This window comes from Solanum stenotomum, chromosome 9 (assembly GCF_019186545.1).
Source record: "Solanum stenotomum isolate F172 chromosome 9, ASM1918654v1, whole genome shotgun sequence".
Classification (NCBI taxonomy): Eukaryota; Viridiplantae; Streptophyta; class Magnoliopsida; order Solanales; family Solanaceae; genus Solanum; species Solanum stenotomum.
In genome coordinates, this window is record NC_064290.1 from 55,868,595 (window position 1) to 55,893,360 (window position 24,766).

Sequence of the window (24,766 nt, forward strand, 5' to 3'; positions counted from 1 at the left end):
AAAAAAAAAACATTATTAGAAAAGAATGTGTTAAAAAAATATTTATTTGAAAAATGAGCATTTTTTACCCATTAAATAACAATAAGGGCAATTTTGGACCAAAATATTAACGGTAAGGGCATTTTTGGACCAAACTACAAACGGATGGCATTTTTGTTTCTTTCATATAGTTTAAAGGCATTTTTGAACCAAAGTATTAACGCTAAGGGCATTTTTGAGCCAAACTATAAACGGAGGGCATTTTTGTTCCTTTCACATAGTTTAAGGGCATTTTTGACCCTTTTCCCTATTTTCTATTATATAATATATTTTTTTTAACTGAAGTAAAAAGGGGAAACAGTTCTTTTCTGTTGAGCTACTATTGCCGTTATTTTCTGAATCTCCTCGTTTGACTTTTTACTATTATAAAAAAAAAATGTTTTTATTTATAAATTAAATATTTACTACCTATTTAGATTTAGGAATTAAAAATATTAGATAATGTTTTCCTTGTTATGATAATTAAGTCTAGATTACGTTATCCGAAAACTTTGCCAGATTGGAAATGAAAATAAAAAAAAATATTTGAGGCTCTTAAATATATTCACATTATTTCCTTTCAATTCAATATTTGTTTGTATTTTTTCTATAAATTAAATTATACTATCATTTTTAGGTGAAACGAACTGAAATTAAAAAAAAAAACTGTTACTTTTGGAAGTCATTAATGCAAGAAGCTCTTAAATATATTCACATTATTTCAGCTGTGAATTTAATTATATCCAAATTAATATACATGTAATTTTGTTCAGATTTCAATTTTATCTGATTATTAAATAAAGTGGTACTCCTTCCGTCCAATTTTAATTGTCATATTGTGTTTTTCGAAAATCAATTTGACTAATTTTCAAAGTTAAATTAGATTACATTAATTTGATACGTTAAACAAAAAAATTAGATACTAAAAAACTATACAAAAAGTATGAATTACAATTTTTTGTATATCAATATGATGAAAAAATATATCATAAAATGTTAGTCAAAGTTCTTATAGTTTGACTCAAAAAAAGGAAACTATAACAATTAAAAGTGAACCGAGGTTGTACCATTTAAGTCAATTTAGGTAAATGCTTACATTAAAAGTATATGAGTAAGTAAATTATAAGAACCAAATTAGTACTTTTCTCTTTAGTTTCATTTTAATTGATTTTTATATTACAAAAATATATTTTTCCTTTCGCATGTTCTTTATAGTAAATTATGATAAATTTATTTTTCCTTTTGACCATCAAGTCAACACAAGTTAAATAAAATGAAACGAAAAATATATTAAATTACGTATAATTATTGGGAACTACTGGGATTATGGCAACAAATTTGTTACGTTACCTAATAAACTCATTTGACCTTTGACTAATTAAAAAAAAAAGTCTATTATAGTAATGAAATTTTAGATGAAATTTTGCACTATTGTGTGGATGAAAGGGAATAGAATATAAAAGTACCAATAAGATATAATAAGTCAAACATATAATGTCAAACCTCTTTATAATAGTGTTCTTGTCAAAAGATTTGTGAGGTATTATAGCAAAATAGTGTAATAAAAGTATATAATATAATATAACATAGATAATTCATTAGCTTTGTGTTCTGATACTTTTTTTATTTAAAAAACTCAACATAAACGAAGAATTAGAAAGGTCTTACATATTTCTTACTTAACAGATTTATTTTTTCGTTAAGATTTTAATATATGATTGTTATAAAACGGTTTGATTGTACTTTTATCTAAATCATTTTAACGTTTTATCTTAATCAAAATGTCTAAGTTCACTTTTAATATACAATTTTAGCAAATTAAATATTAGGGCCATTATTATTTGTATTTTTATGGTAGTTTTGTCGAGTGTTGTCTATTATAGTACAAAATATAAAATAGTACTCTACAAAATAAAAAACAGATTGATTTAATGATGTTGGTGGGCTAAAACCTATCTAGTAGAATTTAATATGGTCACATTAGTTGGTTTGGTACACCTCATAATTGACAAAAAGCTTTTATGGCAATCTCTAGGGAAAATGTCATTTAACTTTTTATTATTATTATTATTATTATTATTATTATTATTATTATTATTATTATTATATATATAATTTTATAAAAAGTTACTTATATTTAGGAATTGAATTCAAAATCGGTAATGAAAGATAAAGGAATTTTATTTATCCAATCGCATCTCATAATAGTAAATATCAGATATTAGGTCATATTTGATAAACCTTCAAAGAAAATGGCATTTAATTTTTTTTTATATATATTTAATCATTCAAAATTCATTTGCTTGCATAATTTAAGGGGGAAATGTTTGTTAATTACCATAAAATTTCTCATTTTCAAAGCTTGAACGCAAGTGAGAAACTATATCATCTCTTCGTCTCTCAATATTTAATTAATACTATTCACCTTCGCGATAAAATAATTCTTTTTTTTATTTTTTTTGGATAAAAGAAAGCAAGAACATTATTTTAAGGATATTGGGATGACATGTAAAATCACAAAAAAATATGATTCATTAATTAGTGGCACAAGTCATAAGTAGCTAAGTGGTGGAATAAAAGAGCACAATGAAAAAAGGCAAAAAATTATCGAGAAGGATTGTGGTGAAGTGATAAATATTTATTTAGTCTTAATCAAAAGTCTCGGGTATGAGTCCCTCTGGATGGATACAGAGTCATCTTTATTAGGAAGTGTTTTACCTCTAATGTGAAACTTCTCAATGTGAATTTAAATTTAGTTGAACTTTAACGTGAATTTCAAACCGAAAAATCAAAAAAGAAAGAAAAGAGGCAAAAAATTCATTAGGGGATCAAATCTTGAAATAATGTCATAACCATATCCATTCATAAAGAAAAGCCACCACTAATTCTTCTTTTTTATGTGAAAAAAGAATAAAAAAAAAGGAAACAAAGCTCCAATAACTGAAAAAAGAAAGAAAAAAGAAGACAATAATGTACTTGGAATTTCATAAACGTTATTGAGACATCATAGAAGACAATAACATGTGAGAATCTGAAACCTTTTCTGAAAGTATAAAATCCCTATAAGATTTTGTTACCTCATTTTCCCTCTAAATCTTAACACCATATTTAGTTCAAAAAATCCAACCTAAATCTAAAAGGTAGATTTTTGTGTACAAAGCATCTCGTATTTGATAGTATTAGAAAAAATGCGCTGGATTTTTTAAGACGTTATCCATCCTAGTAACACTTTCGTCCAAACATATTTAACTTTGAAATTCTGATGAAACTCAATGAGTTGTTTAGTATATAAATTAAATTATCAAGAAAGTAAAAGCTTGTAACATGTTGTCAAGAATTTTTCTTTATGGTTTTTTCATTCTATGTCTCATATTTATTTATTCACGTTCATTAAAACGAAAATACTCATTACAAGTTTTTTTTTTTAATGAGCAAGATTCAAACTCGAAATTTTATTTCTTTTCCGCTTTGTATCTTGCTAGTCACACTTTTCTTGTAACCTTCTCTAGAAAATTTATCTTTTAAACCGAACGTTTATTGAAAATAGTCTTTCCACCATACATTGATATGTGTACGTCCTATTTTTTTAGACCTCAATTATAAAATTACACTAAATACGTTATCACGGTATCTAATTAGTATGAGGTTCAAGAACCAAGACAAAGAGGTTAAAAAAGGGAAAGAAAGTCAGAGAATTGAGAGAAAATGGAAAGAGATAGACAAGTCACAATCAAAACATTACAGAAAAAGACAGAATTACTGTAAAAGAACAACCCTATCTGTCTGCTTTTACAGTTTCATCTAGTCTCTATCAAAATTTCTGCACAATTCCTTCTTTTTTTACTCCTATACATTCTTTTTAATTTTATGTCAAACATAAGTTACTATACTTTTTACACTTACCATAAAGATTACTTTAGCACATGAATTAGAGACTTGGACACATCTTCAATTATCGAGAATATGAACCTTAGATAAAATATTACGCAAGAAAATATATATCAAGGTAAAAAAGTTTCTCCATTAGGTAATCGAGTCTTGAGTGTTGTTTTGCTAATTCTTCTTTATTTATAGTCATAGTATCACTCTTATATTTTCTTGTTTCTTCGATTTTTGCTAGACTATTGTGTTTCAGAATATTTTGTTATGTCTTATTTAATATTTTATCTTGATTTTCTTTACTCTTGAATAAAGAATATATTGAAATAGACTTTCTATCTTTTAAAATAAAGATAAATTTACGTATATTGAATATATTATTATTATTATTATTATTATTATAGTAAAATACCAAATATAATAGGACAAGCTAGATGAGAATTTAGATGGACACCCTCACATGTTAGCATTAAATAAAATAAGAGGACAAAACACAGATCTTTTGAGCTATCTTTTTCACAAGGGGTACGGTACGGGTTTTTTACAGCTTATAATAATGTAATTAATGTAGTGTCACTATTATAATATTTACAATTCTTTTAACATATAGTTTCTCTTCTGACACAATATTAATTAAAAGGTACCTTGGTAAACTTTTTTCGAAAAAATTCTATATTCATTGACTTTCTTTTGATCATATCTTTATCATTTTTTTTTGGGGGTTTTGGGGTGTGGGGGTTGATTAAAGTATTGGTGACAAGATATCTAGTTAAGTTTGAAGAAATCTTAGCCGTTTAATTATAATATTTTGTTGGCAAAAAGTAACAACTATATGTGAGGTTTGTGTACGCTATGTAAGACGAAGGAACACGCTATTTTCAATCAAGTTTTTTTTTTTCATTTTCAGAACTCAAATTTGAAATACATAGTTAAGTTTGAAGAAATTCTATCCATTTCAGTATTATTTTAATGTCAGCAAAGAGTATTAAATATCTGATAAAATAATTGAGATTCACGTAAGTCGACACAAATAAAATTATTAGTATATATTTTATTTTATTTTTAAAAAGGTAATTTGTGTAGTCTATATTTGATGTATCTTTTCAAATGGGGCAGCCAACATGCCGCTCCTTCCTATATCTGACCACCCATCACATGTCTTGTTTCTTTGTGACTATTTTTGATAGTATTCTTCTTACTTTTACTCCCAAAGTCACTTTCTAAATATTTTTATCACTAAAATATACTGATTTTATACAAGGTTTACAGCAAGTTAAATTTGACCTTTCACCAATATATTGTCACTTAACTTTGGTTTCGTGTAATATTAGAATTCAAATGTAAGTACAATATATATTACAACCGACACGGTAGTGACACGTGTCTTTCATATTTTTTTCTTAAAGTAGATGACAAATCATAAATTAGTAACTCTTTTTGTTTTTATGTTGATTTTTTTTTTTGGTGCAGAATTCACTGATCTAACTAATTTAAATTTAAATAGTAAAAAGTCCACTATGAGCGGCTTTAGTACTTTCATATTTAAGATTCGAACTTAGACCTTACATTGTTTGGAACTTAAAATAGCATTTTCAAGGTATAATGTAAGCATATCTTACATTTATCTTTATGAGCTAGAATGACTAAAACCTCGACTCAATACAAAAGAAGTGTCTTTGAAGTAAGATTTCAAGAAAAGTTCTAGAAAGATGGACAAACATGAAAAGACATCTTTGAAAAAATCAAATGTATAAGTTTTCTTTTTGTAGAAAAAGGGGAAATAGGGAGGGGATAACAAGGTGAGGAATCGTACCCTCACCAACGAGGTGAGTTTAGGTAACTAACCAATTGAACTACTAATATCCCCCAATCAAATGTATGAGGTGAACTTGAAATAAATAAATAAAATGATTTTACTCCAATTGAGACTACTTTTTGCCTCATGCACTCCTATATACCAATTTTGTGCCTACATATTTGTAATGTTGTTAGTTTGTTACTCATATATAGCTGGCTAAACTTAAAAATATGACAAACTCTTATACAGTAGAGTAGTAGATAGAGAGGACCACTTCACCTTTTTGTATACATCTAACTACAATATGTACATATTCCTTTTGCTTTGTGTTAACCAGAGAAACAAGTCAAAAGATTTTTGAATTCTTTCTCCATACTTGGTATATAAGAATAAGAAATTTGAAAGATGAAGGTGACATTTCATTTTGTGGTCCAATTCATAGGATCTTGTAAAATCCCTTTCTTCTTCTGTAATATAATATAATGTTAACCAAGTTTGTTCTTACTCTTGTTTTACATGCTAACTTTTTCACCTTACCATGTGTAGCTGGATAAAGTTTCCCCTCTTTTTTCTGCCTAGAAAGCAAAAACTAACAAACTATATTGACCAAATTTGGTCCATTAGCCAAACAGCCAACAATTTTACCTTATTCTTTGATGAAGGTTAACCAAATAGTCATTTGTTCAATCCTTATAGTTGGAAATTAACCACTATCATCAAGTCTCAAGTTCCACAAAGTAACTCCTTAAGACATTAAACGACGATGTCCGCGAATGGTTAACATGCCATAGTTAAGGCTTTCAACTAATTAGTTGAGAAGCAGACCAGGCCCAAAACAAGGCCTGAAAAAATGGCCCAAGGAAAGTTTTTGAACTGGTACATATCCATAAAATCCTGTGACAAGTTATTAAAAAAAAATAGAAACGAGCGAAAAAAGAGACGGTCTTTCATATGTCTAACAAAAACATATCTGAATTTCACCAAATGATAAATCGTTAACGAGTCAAAAACTAAAGGGCAAAATACCAGAAAACAAAAAGCACCAATATCTTAAAAATTGTGCACCATGCCTATGTTTATTTACTACTATAGCATAAAGGTCCGATGATATTCATGAGAGTAGAACCAAATGTGTTCAACCCATTGCGTATTTCTGGGTCCATGATCTGGCAGTACTCTCATACTTCGCTCTATCCGTCTTGTACATGTGAGCAATCTCTGGCACTAAAGGATCATCTGGATTGGGATCAGTAAGCAAAGAGCAAATGGAAAGCAGCACCTGCAATTTCCCAGCATAATTGTCACCAAAATGTATACATAAAGCAGATGCTTTAGAGATGAGCATGAGATACTTTACCTTGGATACAGTAAGAGCAGGGCTCCATTGTTCCTTTAGGATATCAAGACAAATACTACCATTACTGTTGATGTTTGGGTGGAAAACCTTGGTTTTGAAAGAGACCTACAGAATTCAGAGTCAAAACAAAGTAACATTGAAAATCCAATCACTGAAAGCAGGGTTTTGCAACAAATTAAGAATTAAGAAATACAAGGGAGCTGGCTTTATTTAAGCAAGGACTACAGAAAACACATCAAAGGCAAATAAAAGAACGACCAACATCCATACTTAGGTCCATCAAGACAAAAAATTGAACGCCAATGGTTGTCTAGAGCCAACATCCATCCTGGTAGATCCAGGATTTTGCGTCTTCTGAACAACCCTAGGTTGCTTGAAGAACTCCATTTCTGTGTTACTTGGTTTATTAATATTTTTTACCATCGCAGCAAATATTGGAACATTAAGTTTTATCAGACCTAATATACAACAACAACAACAAAAAAAAATAAAAAAATCAAGTGTAATCCAACTTGTGGAGTTTGGGAGGGTGATGTGCGCGCAGCCTTACCCCTACCTTGTGGAGGTAGATAGATTATCTCCGATAAGACGTTGGCTCAGGTAAAACATATCAAATAACAAATATGTAAAACAAATACATTGGAGTTCAGGTTTAATCTACTGGGAACTCTTGCAGTAAATAGTTCTAATCCATGGCGAGACAGAATTGCTAAAGGTAAGGAATGTTGGAAATAGGAGCAAGAGAAATTTTACAAAACACACACAAAATACTTGGCAAGACTTCAAAACTACCTTTGGGGGTTTGAATGGATAATCTGGGGGGAAATGGATAGACACAAGGAAAACACCCCCAGAAAACGGACTGTCAGATGGACCCATTATGGTAGCTTGCCAATGGAACATATCCTCACCAACAGGACCTGCAAGAAGCAAAGCACTTTTTCAGTCCAAAACAACATCCAAATTAAAAGTACACAATTTTCACAAATTCCAGCACAAGTGCAGACATGTCTAACAAAATATTAACAGAACCAAAAGAATTGTCACCTGTTACTCTGTCAATCCTACCCCAACCCGCAGCCAACATAAGGGGGAAAAGGGAAACAAAGAAGAGGACAAAATGAACAGTAAGTAATGACTACCCATCGGATGGTAAGGGGAAAGAAATCATCAGATTATTCCCAGTACATATCTGATGTGTCTTAAATATATTCCAACACAAATTCAAGCTGCAGACATGGGAGAAAAGACAAGTTCTCAAGGAACAGCAAGCCTAGAGGGGATATCTATAACATGGTAATAAAGAGACATTAAGCAGCACAAGTCACACTCATATATACCTGCACTGCAAGAAGCAGGGGGGTCTTTCTGCAAGTCCTTCAATTCCTTCTGAATCCTCTTTGAAGCCATAACGAATTTGAGAGACTTATCACTACAAAAAGAAATCCAAATCAATACTGCCAAAGGAAGGCCTATTAATCAAGAATTAGAATTTTTTTTAGTAAATTATGATGACACTTCAAAAATAATTTAATAGAAGTTGTAATGGTATGCACTTTTTTTTAGGTAAAAGTGTTGTATTAAGGAGAAGCAAACTGCTTTCCTCCCCGGTGCTGCTCCTGTAAGTGCAGAGGAGCAGGAAAGAACTATTACATTATATTGGTTAAACTCGGGAAAGAGAACATACAATGAAGTTCCAAACCAATGTAAAACACTCTCCCCCTTCCTAAAGAAAGGATTTTTACTATAATCAATGGCCTCAAAATATACAAAACATTAATAACAACGGAAACCATCACATCCTAGTCTCTATCTAAGAGATAATGATCAGAATTTTGACTTGGAACAAGAAATCAAATAAATTACTATAACCATTAATACCAACAACAAGGACAACCATTACATCCCAGTTTTTATCACACAGCTAATGATCAGAGACGTTCGCCTAGGACTTCCCCACAACTTCTTCCTCCCAAAATTTCTAGACATAGAGTTCAAAAATACGAAAAAGCAAATACACAAAGAAGCCAAAGGAATTCAACATTTATTATATATACATAAAAAATAATTTTAACCTCCCACATAAACGAAAAGGGGTTCGGATGAACCCCTTAACCCTGCCTAACTCCACCCCTGCAGTAACGCATACCAACCCAAAACAAGAATCCAATTTTTTTGCAGGATTCCACAAACAAACAAAAAATAAACAAAAAAAATAGTCCCTTTTTCCTGTTTTTGTGTTGAAGAAAGTGAAACCTTAAAAAATCAACCTTTTTTGAATTAAAAAATGATTCAGCACATCAATTCCTCAAAATTAACAATCAACTTACTAGTACTACTACATATCTATACAAAACTAAACAGAATCAGCTTTATAAATTCTCTTCTCATCAAGCTGACATTAAAACAGAAACAGAGAACATCCACTACTTTTTTCACATGAAAAAAGAATCGGCAAACCACCATATAAATCCAGAAAAATTAAAGCAAAAGCATAAACAGAACAAACAAACAAACAAACATCAAATTATAACAACATCATATAACTAATGATCGATTTGCAAAAAAAAAAAGAAAGAGAAATCGGTAGGGTTAAAAAATCCTTAAGGGTTACGAACCTTTTTTTGAGAGAACAGAGTTTTGGTTGGAGGCAGCAAAATATGAATTTTACGTCTGAATGAATATATATAGGGAATTTTGACTCACAAATATTATTATTATATTAAGTTTAAGGTAGAAAAAAGGTTTTTATTTATAAAAATAATACTAATAATAATTATATTTGGAAAAGGAAGGGTCTCCTTTAGGCGGTGGACACCTCATGCCATGCACGTGTTAATACCATGCTTTTTTGCCTCTTTATTTATTTGTTTTTTCTAATTTTCCATATTGGATTAAAATTATGACTTTGGTCCTTTGTAAATTGTAATATTGGCATTATTTTTGTAGTTTTTTATTTATTTAATTGTTTTGATTATTGTATTATTTTATTTATTATTATTGTTTGTTCTCATATTTGTTGTGTAATGTTTTCTACATTGCATTTTTTGTGTTTTATTTGCGTTAATAGGTATATCTTTTTTCAAACTATTTGGCATGCTTTATTTAAGTTAGGAGGTATCAAAAATTTGTGTAAAATTTCATCTCTTCATACTGTACTTGAGAAATTATCTTGAGTATATTGTTAGTAATCCGTTGATCAAAAAGGTAATCTTATGCGTTTTGTTTGTTTTTTTAATGTATGTTAGCATTTGTTGTCTATTGTTTTTTCTTATTAATTGATGTGGTTTTTTTGAAAAAATCTTTCTACGCTCACGAGATAAAGGTAAAATTTGTGTAGGTCTATCCTTTTAACACCCCCACTATATTTTGTGAAAATAATTTAAATGCAATAGTGTAAATAAAAGAACCAAAATTACATTTTAATAAATTAAGCTTAGTGGGAAATTAGACACCCTTTAAAGAACAAAAAACAATCAAAATTAAAAACTTAAAGAACTTATTCCTTTTCCCACTCTTTTAACTTTCTGTGACTGACAGTTCCATATACAATCTGTCCATCTTCATCTTTTACCCTTCCATTGCTGATGGAAAAGAGAAAAGAAAGGAACTTTAGGGAGCTTTGACATGTTTTTGTCAAAAGTCTCACTTTTGGTAAATTTGGAGGAATAAAATAACTTGAGCTAGTTAAAGAAGCTTACTCCAAATACAGCCAAAAAGGTATACAAACCGAAACTAAGCTTAAAGCATAAATAAATGGTGTCAAGTGCTTTGATGTTCACAACATTAATAAAAATGCTCTCCTAAAATATTACATAATGTTCCAAAGGAGAGCAGAAAAGGCACCAACTGCAGAAAAACTGTAAACAATAGATCTTCACCTCACCTTCTCTCTCTTGTTTTTTCTTTTTTCTTTTATCAGTACAGACACGCCTCGCTAGCATTACAGGCATTCCCACACCTTCAAATCACAAACTAGAAATTAATGGAATAATACGATGATGTTGGTAAGACAGCGCTCTGGCGACATCAAGCAAACCCCTAAGCGGTCCACAATTATGGCTTACTGTTACTAAATCTTCCCTGACCGGAACATAAACACACTTCATATCATTATAGAGACAAGTTAGAACTGGCACAGAACAGCACCAGTGCCCCGATGGCAGTGCGAGGCATCTGACGTTATAGCAACATCTGTTGCATATAGGACCTGCTGGTTGGTTAGTGGTGTGTATCAATGCACAAGCTCCAAATCCCACTAGACAAAGATCACACTCTGGTTTTAGCCCTCTTCATCCCAAGACTGTTGTGGAAGGGGGAAACAGAACCAGACATTTGAGAATCTTCTTCACGAAGAGTACCATTGAGCATTGCAAGCTCACGCAACTGCTGTTTTTTGTAGAAATCCTGTGACTCATCCTGCATTTGGAGGGCGATGGAGAAATAATAATGAACATCTCTCAACTTTGAAAATGTGTGATAGTAGACAAAAAATGACAACTTGCAATCTATGTTAAATTTACCATAGGCCTGAGTAGATCTTCCAATATCTCACGTGCTTGCAATAGCCGGGCATCAATGATCTCCACTGGCAGTTCAGCTTCCACAATAACATGAAGAGGCTCATTCAGGTGCTCATACCCTGGTTTGCCTCTCATCATTTCTTCCTTCAAAATGACAAAGTAAATTCTTATGTTAAATGTTGAGAAAGATGATTCCAGATGGAAAAATAGTACAAATTACCACCTCAGACTATCCAATGCCACTAACAAGAGTTACTGAAAATTCTATGGAATCAAAACTTGACCTCCACCAAAAAAACTTTTGATACATTAACTTCGTACCAACCTATGGAGGTAAGGGCCAACCTTAATATCACAGATGAATCAACTAAACAAGCCAGAAGAAGGGAAACTTATCTAAATTTAATAAGAACTTCAACAACATCAACCAATAGGAACAGACTGGAATAGAGACCTATATAAGAAATAAGAACATACTAGAAGGAGGTTCAAGCTATTAATTAATGGCCAAAAAAGTGAACAGGTGGCTTCATTTATCACCACAGCTACCACTGGCACATAAAATCAACTGGGAATGGATCTTTGGGGTGGGGGTTATAGAAGTGGGGAGAAGTTGTCTCTCATGATTATTTCATGGCCTCTCAAATATTACATCAGTTCATAATATTACCTTTACTGGATCTTTGATGCTTCCGCGTCCTCTTATCAGAACCCGGCATTCAGTAGTAGCTTCCACTCGCTTTAGAGAGTTCCCTCTAGGGCCCAGGAGTCGGCCCACGAAATTGTACTGCAAAGGTAACTAAAACACACATTCAACATGATGTAGCCAAATCATGATAAACAGAATGAGAAAATAGATAATAGTACATACACTAGGATATTGATCCACCGGTATATCAATTCTGAGTGTTCGCTTCACTATGAGGCCTGATGAGTTACTTTGAGTATTAAGCCAGTTTTGAGTCGATGGGGAGTGCATTAAACCTGATATCTGGATATGATAACCACAAAATCGGTTAAACAGAGAAATCCACACCCTGTGCCCTCTCTTTTGTACTACACTAAAGATAAACCTGGAAGCCTCCTTTTTGTGAGATAACTAACCCTGAACCTCCTTATGATTCAGAACATTTAAGACATTCCAAATCCACGACTACAAGAGGAATAAGAAAACACACAGTAGATCTACACAAGTTGAAACAAAATAAAGACAATAATCTACTAATCACGAATGCAACATTAACAGAGATAAGATAGACATATACTACAAGAGGAATAAGAAAGCACACCCTTAAAAACATAACAGATCTTGATGACTCAAATAAATTTGGAAACAACGAGCTTATGATTTTCAATTTCCAGTGTTTCAGAATGGATCAAAGCATCCCATAAGTGTTAGCAGAATTGAAAGTAAGGATATGCTCCTGTGGAGTCATAGACATCTAGATCTCATCGTAAAATAGTCTCATGGACATCTAGATCGCATCCCATGTGTTAGCAGAATTCTGTGGAACAAGCCCCTCACATTCTACTGAGATAATTATTTGAATCAACATAGAAGGAGATGCTTGTGTGGTATCATAGACATCTAGATCTCATTGGAAAACTTAGCTGGCTGTCAGTACTCCTAGTAACTAAAAGCAAAATTCTAAATCAGATGCTCAGCTTAAACTATTTATCAATCTTGTTGTTGTTAGCTTCACCTATCTGTCACGAGACAAGTGGAGATTCAAGTTAAAACACTTAAAAAAGAAATCAAGTTAGCATGGAAATTAGAAACCTTTGTCAGAAAAGCTTTTCAAACATAAAAAATTAGATCTAAAAGAGGTTATGTTAACAGTTAGTATCCATACTTCTGATTGAAATGGTGATGCCCATCTGTCCACATTAGCTCCTCCATTTGAAAACATTCCTCCTGAAGCCAGGGGGCTAGCATGTTCAAGCCCATTTTGATCTAAAACTGATGCATTCCCCAACAGTGTAGTTACACGCAAAAGTTCTGCTTCAAAAAGGTCAATTTCCAAGAATAAGACGTACCAGTTAGCAGTGGTTAATAAATCAGTTAGCAGCCACCATAATATGGACAACAAGACGGATCCTTCATTGGTTAGTTATCTCACGGATTTTATAGAAAAAAAATGATTTGTTAAAGCAATCAGTTAAATGTTATGGACAAAAGAAACTCCTAAGATACCTAATTTCTAGATGAACGGTTAAAACATGGGGAACAGTAGAGATGGGAAGCATAGGGCAGAAAATCTACGACGCAAAGGTACAATTAGAGGCAGGGGCGAAGGCAGCATATACTTAGGGGGTTCATCCGAACCCCCTCGGCGGAAAATATTACTATTTATACAATGTTAAAATTATTTTTTTAGGTCTATATAATAGATGTCGAACCCCCTTCCACTAGTTCGTGTGTTTACTTCTTAGATTTTGAACCCCCTTGTTAAAAATCCTGGCTCCACCACTGATTAGAGGGGCATTAATACTGTCACTTTAAGGCACCTTTTTTGCAGGTGAAGATGCCAAACTTTGATATCAAGGTATATACAATCTTTTCTATAACAAATAAAAAACCCTGCCATTTAACTTATTTGGTGTGATGCTAAACAGCAACTAGGAGCAAACATCATTTTTATTAAAAGAAGTCCCGAAGATGACAACCAAACGGAGGAAGGAGGAGGAGGTCTAACCTAATTGAAGGAGAGAATTTAGGCAGACAACAGTAAAAAAATCGCATATATGTTAGGACAGTCCTAGGTTGTTGGTCATAATTTTTTTAAAAAAAGTTACTCCTTAAGGTTCAACTTGTCTTTGGACATATCCTCCGCCATTTCCAAGATATATTTAGAAGATATATGAAAAGAAAAGAATTTCCTTATAGGTCTAACATGTCCTTGGCCATGCAATCCACCATTTCCAAACACATTTACAAGAGGTATAACATGCCCAGTATGACCTCTTACTATGATATAGATATTCCCAAAATGCAGGTCCACAGCTCAAACTTGAACGTTATTGCTAATCACTCAACGATTCAACCCTCCCCTTAATACTAAACAAGCTTCACACAATGCACATCATGCTTCTTATACTTCAAGGATCAATTTCATAGTCCTCATCTTAATATTGTATACTACTAGTGTCGTGTTCCTTCTATTCCAGATCCGTTACAGGCTACACCGCTAAATAGTACTTGAAAACTTCCCGGTACAGCTAAGAATATATGACAGGCTGCTGATGAAATAAGCTGGGATTTGCATTGAAGACTATTAGCAAACTTTCCACGATCTTGCCAAAAGATGATTTCAATAACACTTTCCATGTAAAACTTAGAGGCTCACAATGATATATGTGTGGTAACACAGTTTAAATTGTCAATGAAGCATATCATAAATGTGAAGAAACAAACCTATAGGATACTGGGGGATAAAAAAATGGATAATGAAGTTCTTTTTTATTTTTGAACTGGAATGGGACAATGAAGTGTTTATTTCCAACATATAGGAAATAAACATGGATTCAATACCATGACTCTCTCAACTTCTTCTCATTCTTGCCAGGTGGTGGTTACAACATTATTTATAAACAAATTTGTGACAAGCTCCCCAATTAAGTCAAATGTAATTCCCTTAATCTTGCACCTATTACGACATGTAGGTCTTTAATACACTCTCGGTAAGCGAACCACAGCTGACCATAGAAGAAGGAATATTTTATTTTTATTTAGAAACTGCATAGAAGGAGGAATTTAAAGATACTAATACCCATTTTATGGGACAAATATCTAGTTAAACATGAATAACAAAAAGACAATCATGGAATATACAAATAGTGTTGGGAGTCGTCCAGAAAAAAAGTGCTGACTAACTTTAAATAGAAGACCCAAACTTGACCTAAACTTCCACCCAATTAGCAAAAACAGAAGTATACAATGGATTTATCATCTTTATTTAGATGAAAAGGATGTACCCATCAACTTAAAATATTTTTCAACCTCATTCTCTAATCTTTGACTTCTCTCGTGTTGAGCAATAAAAATTACTTTTTGATATCAGAAGCACAAGTGGCTGAACTAATCAAAATTCAACTTCCTACTCACCCTGATTCAGCAATCGGTAGCAGTGAGGAAGGACAGGCACAAATGGGCCGAGTTTGTGGCGTTCTGCAAGTAACTCTGAGAGATACCTGTTAACACACATGGACAAATTAAATACTCACAGTAATTTATGGTATAGGTACACACAAGAAGAAAACCATCAGTATAAAAAAAACAGGTGTTCCAAGTTTGATGGTCCAATGTATTTGGTTTGTGCTATTGTAAGTATTTTGAAGATCAAACAAAAACTATGTGCATAGCGAAACGAGTCCTCCTATTTTGGTCAATCACATAAGATGCACTAGAATAAGCAAAAATAAGCAAATAAGTTCACTTAGATAGAACCAAAATGCAAATCGAAAGGACAGAGTTGCAGTATTTGGTCAGTGGCTGCAGCAAATTGAATCATTTACCAAACGTTGCATCGACCACCACAAAGTAGTAGTGGGTGCAGTGGTACTCCACATCCGCCAACTCAAAATCCCGGATCCACTTTATCGATCAGTAAAGTAGGGAAAAAAGGATCATAGAAAAAATGCTATTGCAAGACCGAAGTGTTATAGTCGTCTTCGGTTATCAATTCCAGAGTAGTTTGAATCTTTTCTTTACAATTGCTACTCTCTTAATTTCTCAGAAGAAGATTGGACCAAATGCTCTGAATGAAGGGGAAATAATAATAACAATCAACATCCCATAGAAGCAAAGAAAACAACTTTTTTGAAGCAACAGACCGAACAAAAGTATTTGAATTGACAAAATGATCCGAAGGAAGAAGAAACAGCAACAATCAACATCTGATAGAAGCAAAGAAACGAACTTTGCGACGCAACCAACCCAAAAAAGTATTTGAATTGACAAAATGATCCGAAGAAGAAGAAACAGTAACGATCAACTTCTGATAACATCAAAAAAACCAACTTTTTGGAGGAACAAACCTGATCAAAGTATCCAAATTGATACAAGGAATTCATAGAACCAATCCAGACTGTTTGAAATTGCGGTAAAGACTATTGAACCTTAAACTGATGCTTTTAACTAAGTAAGAAAACAGCTAAACCAGATCTTTCATTTTAGAGAAATCAACTTACAAATCGTCAAACCAAAAAATGAAAATCAAGTCACAAATCATAACCACAGAGTAAAATTAAAGCAACAGATTGAGAAACACAAAAACTGAAGATCGGATATAGGCTTAGCCAATTTCAGCACGATCCACTGAATCAACAAAGACGAAGACTTCAAACAAAAAAACAAAGTTGTTAGAGAAAAAGGAAAAACGCACTTCTCTTGCTCGGCGATGGCAGAGGAAGCAGAGCGAAGTCCGGCGATATGAGGAGACTGAGGAGCAGACGGAGATGGTGAGTAGGCCATGTACCTTCCGGACGACATCTTCACCGGCGGCGATAGAATCCGATGACGGCCAGATTCACCTACTTTTCACTTTCCAAAAAGGAGTCTCTCTGTTTCCTTCTTTTGGACTGGCAATGACCTGGTATTAGTAGATTTAAAATAATCGTCGGTGGATAGGGGAGAGTGAATTTTTTGATAGTTCGATATCCGTTTTGAAATTCGACTAATTGAAATTTACATAAAAAAATCTCACATTAAAAATAAAGTCTCGTCGTTAGTAAATCATAATATGTAATATAATCTAGAAATGTTAACTAATTATCTAAGCCATAAAATTCAACGTGCGTTCTTAAGGAATTAAATTCTCTTATTATATTTGAGATTATGAGGTATTAGTTACTCTCTCTCCTAATAGAACGAATATATATATGTGATTGAAGTAGAGATATTACGTGTGTTTTGAAAAGAAAACATAAAATCTACAATCCACAAAATTAACATTAAAAAGATTTCACTAATTTGAAAAGATTATCGATTAATCAAATTATTTGACCAAAATCGAGTATAATAACTACACTAAAATTGTTTTCTTCTCAATATTTTACGATCTAAAAAATGTGTTTTGCTATATATATAAGCACGAAAAAACTTCATCTCTTTAGTAGATAAACGATAAAGTTTCTATTTTAAAAAAATATATTGAAATTTTCATTATTGATTTATATCTACTTAAAATTCAATAATCTTCACATAAATGAGACATCAAATCTATATCACTTGTCATGTTATTATAATTATATTCATTAATTGAATATATTGTGACAAGTCAAATCCATATCACTTGTCATGTTATAATTATCTTCATCAATTGAGTACATTATTTTTGAAAATTAATCAAAAGAACCTCTAAGAAATTGATGATTTGCAATTTAATCATACAAATTTATAATATAAAAATTATGATAAGTAAATATGAAAATAAATATATTGTATATGAATTACCATGTAAATAGTTCTTTATTTTATGATATTTTCCTTAATAATTCATTGTTCAAAATTTATTAATACGACTAATTCAAATTCATCGGAAGAAAGAAAATAAAAAGTAAACATAGTGCTAAATGGAAAAAGTTTACAACTTTTGACTGTATCACCAAAGACCATCCTTGTGCTTCACACCTTAAATTAGTGGATTTTGTGGTAGGTGGCTAAATTTTTTTAAAATTATTTTTATGTCTGATATTCTTATTTAGTTTCAATTGATTTAAATTTATATTATATATAAAATTCATTTAAGGAAAAAATATTCTTCAAATTATTTAATTAAGAGTAGAGAAATTTTATCCGTCCCAATTTGTATTGGTTGACTGTTGATCCTAGCTCTCTAATGCTCCTTTCTCTCCATAACTTTTGTTCCTCAACTTTCAACCATTTATGGCCCTTTGGGAATTTTTACTTTTGACCTAACATCTACTTTTTTTATTTTTTTTATTTAGTGTTTATTAAATTTGAATTTTTATTGAAAATTCATACATAAAATAAATTAGTCTCTAATAAAGATGGCTTTATACTCAAAAGTTAAATATGAGATTTCTGATTAAAAATACTTATCATTTTGCTATAATTTTTATTAGTGATTTTTTTTTTAACTAACACTTATATATTTATTATGTGGTTTGAAGTTTTTACTAACTTCAATTCCTTTGAATTTTGTCAAAATAGTCTATAGCTTAGCTAAACTTTAAGAAACTAACATTGTAACGAAATTTTAATTTTTTTTATGATTATAATATTCGAGTAAATTGATGCATATTTCGATTAATTTCATGAAGCACTTGACATTTTTAATTGTGAGTCTTTTGAAATATTCACGAATGATTGAGTGTTAAACCATTCATTGCCAAAGTATCATGTTAATTTTACATTATTATTCAAATATAATCCAAAGAACGCGCTTTTAATTCATTACAAATTAAATATACTTAATCAACTATCGCAATGACAAAAATTATCAATAATTGAGGGAATAAAAGTAGAATTATCCCTAATAGTACTCTTAAATAGATGAGGTTGGACTTTCTCCACGTATTTAGGAAGTTGATTGAACCTTTTTATTTTAATATTTCTTATATTCTTTAAATTGCTTTTTTGAATAGATGGGCAAGCTACTTATTTAATTTTATATCTAATCCCCAATCACATCAATTAATCCCCAGAAAAATTGGGAAATAAGAAGTATTATTTGTTCAAACTTGTGAATCAAATTTTAAATTATTGAAAATGTTGTCTTGCTCAAAAGTCATAATTGTACAGTTTTGACAATTATTTGAAAGGTACTGATATTTTGTCATATGTATTTTTTAATCGATAAACCAGATAAATAACAATATAAAAGATATTATTTTGAAGAACACTTGACTTATACTTGTGAAAAAATAAATAGTTATTTATATTTTTAGAAAAGTAAAACACATGTTAGTGCCACACAAGTATTTTTGAATAATATCACCATCAACCAACTTAAAAATGTACGATAAATATTTATATGATTAACGCTCCTTCACAATTATTGGATGAAAATAATATGAAGGATTGATTTTCACCTTTATATTTCATTATTCATTGTATATATAATATATGAATTGTTTATGTTGTTTTTATAATATATGATTTATAATTATGATAAATCAATGGATCTTAAATGTTATACACCTAAATAATTGAAGTCCTTATGTTTATTAAAGTTGAACACTTTTCTTTGCCATTGTTACAACACACAACAATGTTATCTCGGATGGAATTGATTTATGAGAAGCATGTAACTCGTATTGAATTAAAGCAAATTACCGAGATAAATCCTGTTTAGATGATTTTTTTTTTCAGTTTAAAGGGCTCACCTACTTCTCACCAGCTAGTTTCAACAAAAATAACTACTAGCTACCGTCAGGTGTTAATTATAAAAAATGCTCAGTTTCGACAATATAAAGGACAATTTTAGACCATTCTCAAACTTAAGGGACTAGTCTATAATTTTCTCAACAGGGTTGGCATGAAACGACAACATTGTGTATCGTTTTGTTCGTCTTCTAAACAAGAAAAAAATTTTGAGAAGTAAACGGAGCAAACAAGCAGAGTAATGGCGGAAACAATACCCTTCAAAAACCTCCATAGCAGAGAGTACCAGGGACACAAGAAGAAGGTTTCTCTCTCTAAAACCATTCCTTCACTTTACTGTTAACAACAACAACCCTAACTTCGCTTTTCCTTTTTATGAACACTCTTGATTAGATGAATTGACCATGTGATACTTTATCTTCTATGTTTGTTTTTATTTATTAAAGGTGCATTCGGTGGCATGGAACTGCAGTGGCACGAAATTAGCTTCAGGTTCTGTGGATCAAACAGCTCGTATTTGGCAAATTGAGCCTCATGGTCATGTAAGCTTCATGAGCTCGTCTTTTTTGTTTTCAGTTAAGTTTATATACTGAAATAAGGATAGCTTTTTGTTATTGTTGCCTTTTTCTGCCTACCTTTTCTGATTTTTTAAAGGTTCTACTGAAGTGGGAAACTGGGTGTAGTAAATAAACTGGATAAATTCGTTTACAATAGGCAAAACAAGATTTTTATGATATATGCATGAACTTAGGTACCTGAGATTTTCTCCAGAGTTAAGAAGCTGGTCTCTCACTTTAGTTGCCTCTGCCAAGTCTAGTTCTATGTGGTATGAGTTGAGGAAGCTATGATAGTAATGCTTGTTGCAGTTAGGTTTAAAAAAAAAGTTTTTTTTTGTTACTTATCAAAGGTAGGGGTAAGGTATGCGTAACCTCATTTGTGGGAGGTCATATGAATTCAATGTTATAGATACACAAAGAGGTTTGAATTGGAAGAAAAGGGAGAATGGGTAAAAGATGCAGAAATGCTCCAGAATTACACAGTATGGCGAAATATTGCATGTCCCAGTTCAACACACCTGGTGGAGTGATAGAAAAGCTGGAAAGGTAGCAAAGGAACATTTGGGATGCGGCGGATGGGACAAAGAAGTTTCACCTAGTGGGATGGGAGACCGTGACATCTCCTAGACAGTGGGGAGGACCTGGCGTTAAAGACTTGAAGGTTTTTAACAAAGTCCTCTTGGATAAATGGCTATGGAGATTCGAGATGGAGGAAGAAGCTTTATGGGAGGGGTGAGAGCGGACAAATATGGAGTTATGGAAGGGGGATGGAGAACAAATGTGGTTACCTTCCGAGTGTGGCATGTAGAGGAATATAATGAAGGGGTGGGAAGCCTTTAATAAAAACATTTTCTTTAAGGTTGGGGATGGGAGGAGACTAGTTTTTGGGGTCAAAAGTGGTGTAGAGATTTGGTGTTAAAGAATGATTTCTCGGTGTTGTATAGGGTCTCTGGCCAAATGGAGCTGTCTGTTCAGCAAATTAGGGGGGTACAAGGGAGGTGGGACCTATTGGGATTTCCAAAATTGGGAGGTGACCGAGCTTCAAAGATTTCTAGTTTTACTCCATAAGCAATGCAAGCCAGTAGATAGACCTGATGCTTTGAGTTAGGAGTTGGGGAATAAAAAACTGTTCTCTATTAAGTCCTATGGAAAGCTTCTGGCTAGGGTGGAAGTTAGTTTTCCGTATGACTCGGTATGGACACCTAAGGTGCTGAAGAAGGTGTATTTCTTCTTGTGGTTAGCTACTAGAGGGGTGATATTGACGGTGGAGAATCTTAGGGAATGAAAGGTGGTGTGCATAAGCTGGTGTTTCCTGTGTAAGGAGGCAGGAGAGGACATCAATCATATCTTGCTACACTGCAAAACATCTCGAGGTTATGGTAGGATATCTTAGATGGTTTGATATTTCTTGGGCAATCCCAAGGTCCGTGAAAGAGTTGATGTTCAGTTGGAAGAGTGGAGTTAGGATAAGAAGACATAAGGTGTGGAATGTTACTCCTCTTGCAGTAGTGTGGGTCATTTGGAAAGAGAGAAATAGGAGAGCTTTTGAAAGGATGGAGAACTGGAGAGTTAGCTTTGCTCAATTGAGGAGTAGTCTCCGATCCCTTATTTTCTTTTGGTGTAATTTCTGTTTGTATAGAGGATTGAGGTGTCTTTTGGAGAACCATATTTTATAGGTTTCTCCTTTTGTGGTATACTCCTTTTATATGACCAAGATGGCCTTGTTCTTATCAATTAAATCTTTAACTTGGTCATAGAAAAAAAAGATGGATTTGTCATGGCTACTTGCAAATGGGAGGCTTGTTCATCACAAGAGGATTGTGGGGGGGGGGGGGGGGGGNGGGGGGGGGGGGGTTCTGAAGTGTCTTTGCAGGACCAGATAAATTTTTACTTTGTTAGTGGATCGAGTGCTCCATAACTCTATATCATGTGTCATTTCTCTGTATCAAGACTATAAATGTACTTTTATCTTGTTTCATAGTCGCAAATCCTAAGTTCCTCAACTTTGGAATTTGCATGAAGATTGAAGGATATTTTGCTTTTGTTGCTCTGTATCAACGCTATAAATGTACTTTTATCTTGTTTCATAGTCACAGATCCCAAGTTCTTCAACTTTGGAACTTGCATGAAGAATGTAGTATATTTTGCCTTTGCTTGCAAAAACCTGGACCATTAATAGCTTGCCACCATAAGACTACCCTAAAATGATTGTGCCCTATCTATGTTTTCAATATTCTTGTCTTTTCTCATTCTTGAGAGGTGGAGTATGAAACCTCTTATGTCTGCATACACTCCAAGTCTCTGATAGTTCTTTTGCAGGGAAAGGTAAAAGATGTTGAATTGAAGGGTCACACCGACAGTGTAGACCAGTTATGTTGGGATCCAAAACATGCAGAGTTGATAGCTACAGCATCTGGTGACAAGACAGTTCGATTATGGGATGCCCGTAGTAAGTTTAAGTTATTTTGCACCAGCAATAAGCTGCCAAAGTACTGTATGAAATAATGAGTTGGAATTTAAAGAATGTAATGCTATAAGAGTCAATGTCTATTGGTTACTTGAGGACTTACACTATATTTATTCCCATAAAGTAATCATTTCAAGAACAATATTACTCCTGTTTCGAAAATAGTTGGAGCGGTCTAGAGTAAGTGGGTCAAACCTGTTAAATTTCCGGTCTCAATTCATACATCAGTTTCTTATGTCTGGAACAATCTTATATAGTTAGAAACTGGACAAAAGAATACTATAAATTACACCTTTTAATATGAAAATATTTTTGGTCAAAGAAAAGGTTATTTGACTGCTTAGAAACATGTCATGTAAAGTGGAACCCGGGGGGTTGGAATTGGGGGTGGGTATGAGTCAAGTAACTCAACATGCACTTTCTTCTTTATAACTACTAATAAAAAACTCTACGTACACTTTCACACCTAGTTTCATGTCAATTGCCAGGAAGTTAAAGATATTCCTATTTTCTTATTATTGGTCAGGGTGTTGCAGATGCTAAAACATTTGGTCTCCAATTGGCAGGTGGGAAATGCTCACAGCAAGTTGAACTCAGTGGGGAAAATATCAATATCACTTACAAGCCTGATGGGACACATATAGCTGTTGGGAACAGGGTACTCATTATTTCTATCATTTATTAATTCCTAAAATCAGCACTTCTATCTTCTATTATCTTAGCTGCTTATAGATATGTATGTAGTCAAAATGAGTGCAGACACAAAACAGATATGTATCTTAGCTTCATCTCTTTCTATTGCATGTATTTTCTATCATTCATATTTATGATGGTGAGTTTTATTGGTGATATTCTGTGGAGTTCCCTACTATCTGCCTATCATGGAAATTAATTCGGTGCATATTCTTATTCAGTTATTTTATGGTGCAGGATGATGAGCTAACAATATTGGATGTTCGCAAGTTTAAGCCTATTCATAAGCGCAAATTTAATTATGAGGTAGTCGCTACCCCAGCTAAGTTTACGGTGATTCATAAGCCCATATAGTAGGTTATCAAAAGTTATGTAAACTTGACTTGTGCTGTACTGGGTTTAAGCCTACTGCATTTGGTCCGTCTCTTTCTCTTACTGCTGGCCCTTGCTTTTGTGTTGCAAGTGTTTCAATGTGAATCAAGTTTCTCAGATGTGTTGCTGCAAGTTTTGACCTTTATTTGCTGTGTGTAACTAATAGTCGAAGTAGGGATCTGTTGGACATTCTGAAAAAGGACTTGAAATCACAGAACATCAGTTCTTCCTCTTGGGCTTGATCTTTTCTTCCCCTCCAAGGGTGTAGAGACAATTACTTGTTAATGCAGAAAAATCATGTGTGATGCATGTATTTCTCTCCTAACTTGATTTTCTTGTGGTATGAGTAAATAACCATTTCCTCTTAAACTTAGAGATGCTCTTGAAGTATGGGTGAATGCTTCTGCTTCTCAGGACAAGTCTTTAACTCTAATTTGCCAAAGCTCTTCATATCTATTCGTTTCATCTGTATTCTTGACCATGCATGTAACCAGCCTCTTGTTTCTGGAATTAGTTGCAAAGAGTTTACCTGTTAAAAAAAAGTAATTAGTTGCTCAATGCATTGAGTCATATTCCTACTTGGGCATTCAGCATGATGAGTTCCATACTGTTAACACTTTTAAACTCCCCCAAGTTCCCATTGTTACACTTTTGCCTCATCAGGTAAATGAGATTGCATGGAACACAGGTGGCGATATGTTCTTTCTTACAACAGGAAATGGTGAGTACAAATTAGTGAGTTGGCTTTGCTGGCA

General features: G+C 32.7%; 3 protein-coding genes across 4 annotated transcripts in view; 1 reads left to right on the top strand and 2 right to left on the bottom strand.

Moving 5' to 3' along the window:
• The window catches only part of LOC125875684 (THO complex subunit 3), a 163,179-nt gene that overhangs the window by 137,118 nt on the left and 1,295 nt on the right, over window positions 1–24,766 (top strand). The window contains exons 2-7 of the mRNA XM_049556702.1: window positions 20,158–20,226; window positions 20,369–20,464; window positions 22,799–22,928; window positions 23,513–23,604; window positions 23,877–23,945; window positions 24,675–24,732. Of these exons, the coding sequence (XP_049412659.1) occupies window positions 20,164–20,226; window positions 20,369–20,464; window positions 22,799–22,928; window positions 23,513–23,604; window positions 23,877–23,945; window positions 24,675–24,732 (508 nt within the window). The 5' untranslated portion in view covers window positions 20,158–20,163. The remainder of the gene's footprint in view (window positions 1–20,157; window positions 20,227–20,368; window positions 20,465–22,798; window positions 22,929–23,512; window positions 23,605–23,876; window positions 23,946–24,674; window positions 24,733–24,766) is intronic.
• LOC125875689 (ubiquitin-conjugating enzyme E2 28) lies at window positions 6,653–9,718 on the bottom strand. The gene is made up of 5 exons (XM_049556709.1): window positions 9,671–9,718; window positions 8,393–8,484; window positions 7,845–7,972; window positions 7,053–7,157; window positions 6,653–6,974 (listed from the first exon to the last, which is right to left on the bottom strand). The coding sequence occupies exons 2-5, from the start codon at window positions 8,460–8,462 to the stop codon at window positions 6,831–6,833; spliced, it is 447 nt and encodes a 148-aa protein (XP_049412666.1). The 5' UTR covers window positions 8,463–8,484; window positions 9,671–9,718; the 3' UTR covers window positions 6,653–6,830.
• LOC125875686 (KH domain-containing protein At5g56140) lies at window positions 10,776–17,223 on the bottom strand. Of its 2 annotated transcripts, none has more exons than XM_049556706.1 (7): window positions 16,960–17,223; window positions 15,681–15,766; window positions 13,429–13,574; window positions 12,447–12,566; window positions 12,246–12,362; window positions 11,576–11,719; window positions 10,776–11,471 (listed from the first exon to the last, which is right to left on the bottom strand). In XM_049556706.1, exons 1-7 carry the CDS (start codon window positions 17,064–17,066, stop codon window positions 11,322–11,324), a joined length of 870 nt encoding a protein of 289 aa, XP_049412663.1. In that variant the 5' UTR covers window positions 17,067–17,223; the 3' UTR covers window positions 10,776–11,321. The 2 variants fall into 2 exon arrangements, with proteins under 2 accessions (XP_049412663.1, XP_049412661.1); XM_049556704.1 differs by having other exon boundaries at window positions 12,246–12,374; window positions 16,960–17,202.

What these genes read in the sequence shown, in the direction of transcription:
- LOC125875686 (XM_049556704.1), bottom strand. Translation starts at nt 17,066, where the DNA reads ATGTCGTCCGGAAGGTACATGGCCTACTCACCATCTCCGTCTGCTCCT. An exon ending in CTACCGATTGCTGAATCAGG is followed by an intron (nt 13,575 to 15,680) that starts GTGAGTAGGAAG and finishes TTTTTGAAGCAG; the next exon opens with AACTTTTGCGTGTAACTACA. An exon ending in AAGATCTACTCAGGCCTATG is followed by an intron (nt 11,472 to 11,575) that starts GTAAATTTAACA and finishes CTCCAAATGCAG; the next exon opens with GATGAGTCACAGGATTTCTA.
- LOC125875689 (XM_049556709.1), bottom strand. Translation starts at nt 8,462, where the DNA reads ATGGCTTCAAAGAGGATTCAGAAGGAATTGAAGGACTTGCAGAAAGAC. An exon ending in ATCCATTCAAACCCCCAAAG is followed by an intron (nt 7,158 to 7,844) that starts GTAGTTTTGAAG and finishes TGAATTCTGTAG; the next exon opens with GTCTCTTTCAAAACCAAGGT. An exon ending in CTGCTCTTACTGTATCCAAG is followed by an intron (nt 6,975 to 7,052) that starts GTAAAGTATCTC and finishes GGGAAATTGCAG; the next exon opens with GTGCTGCTTTCCATTTGCTC.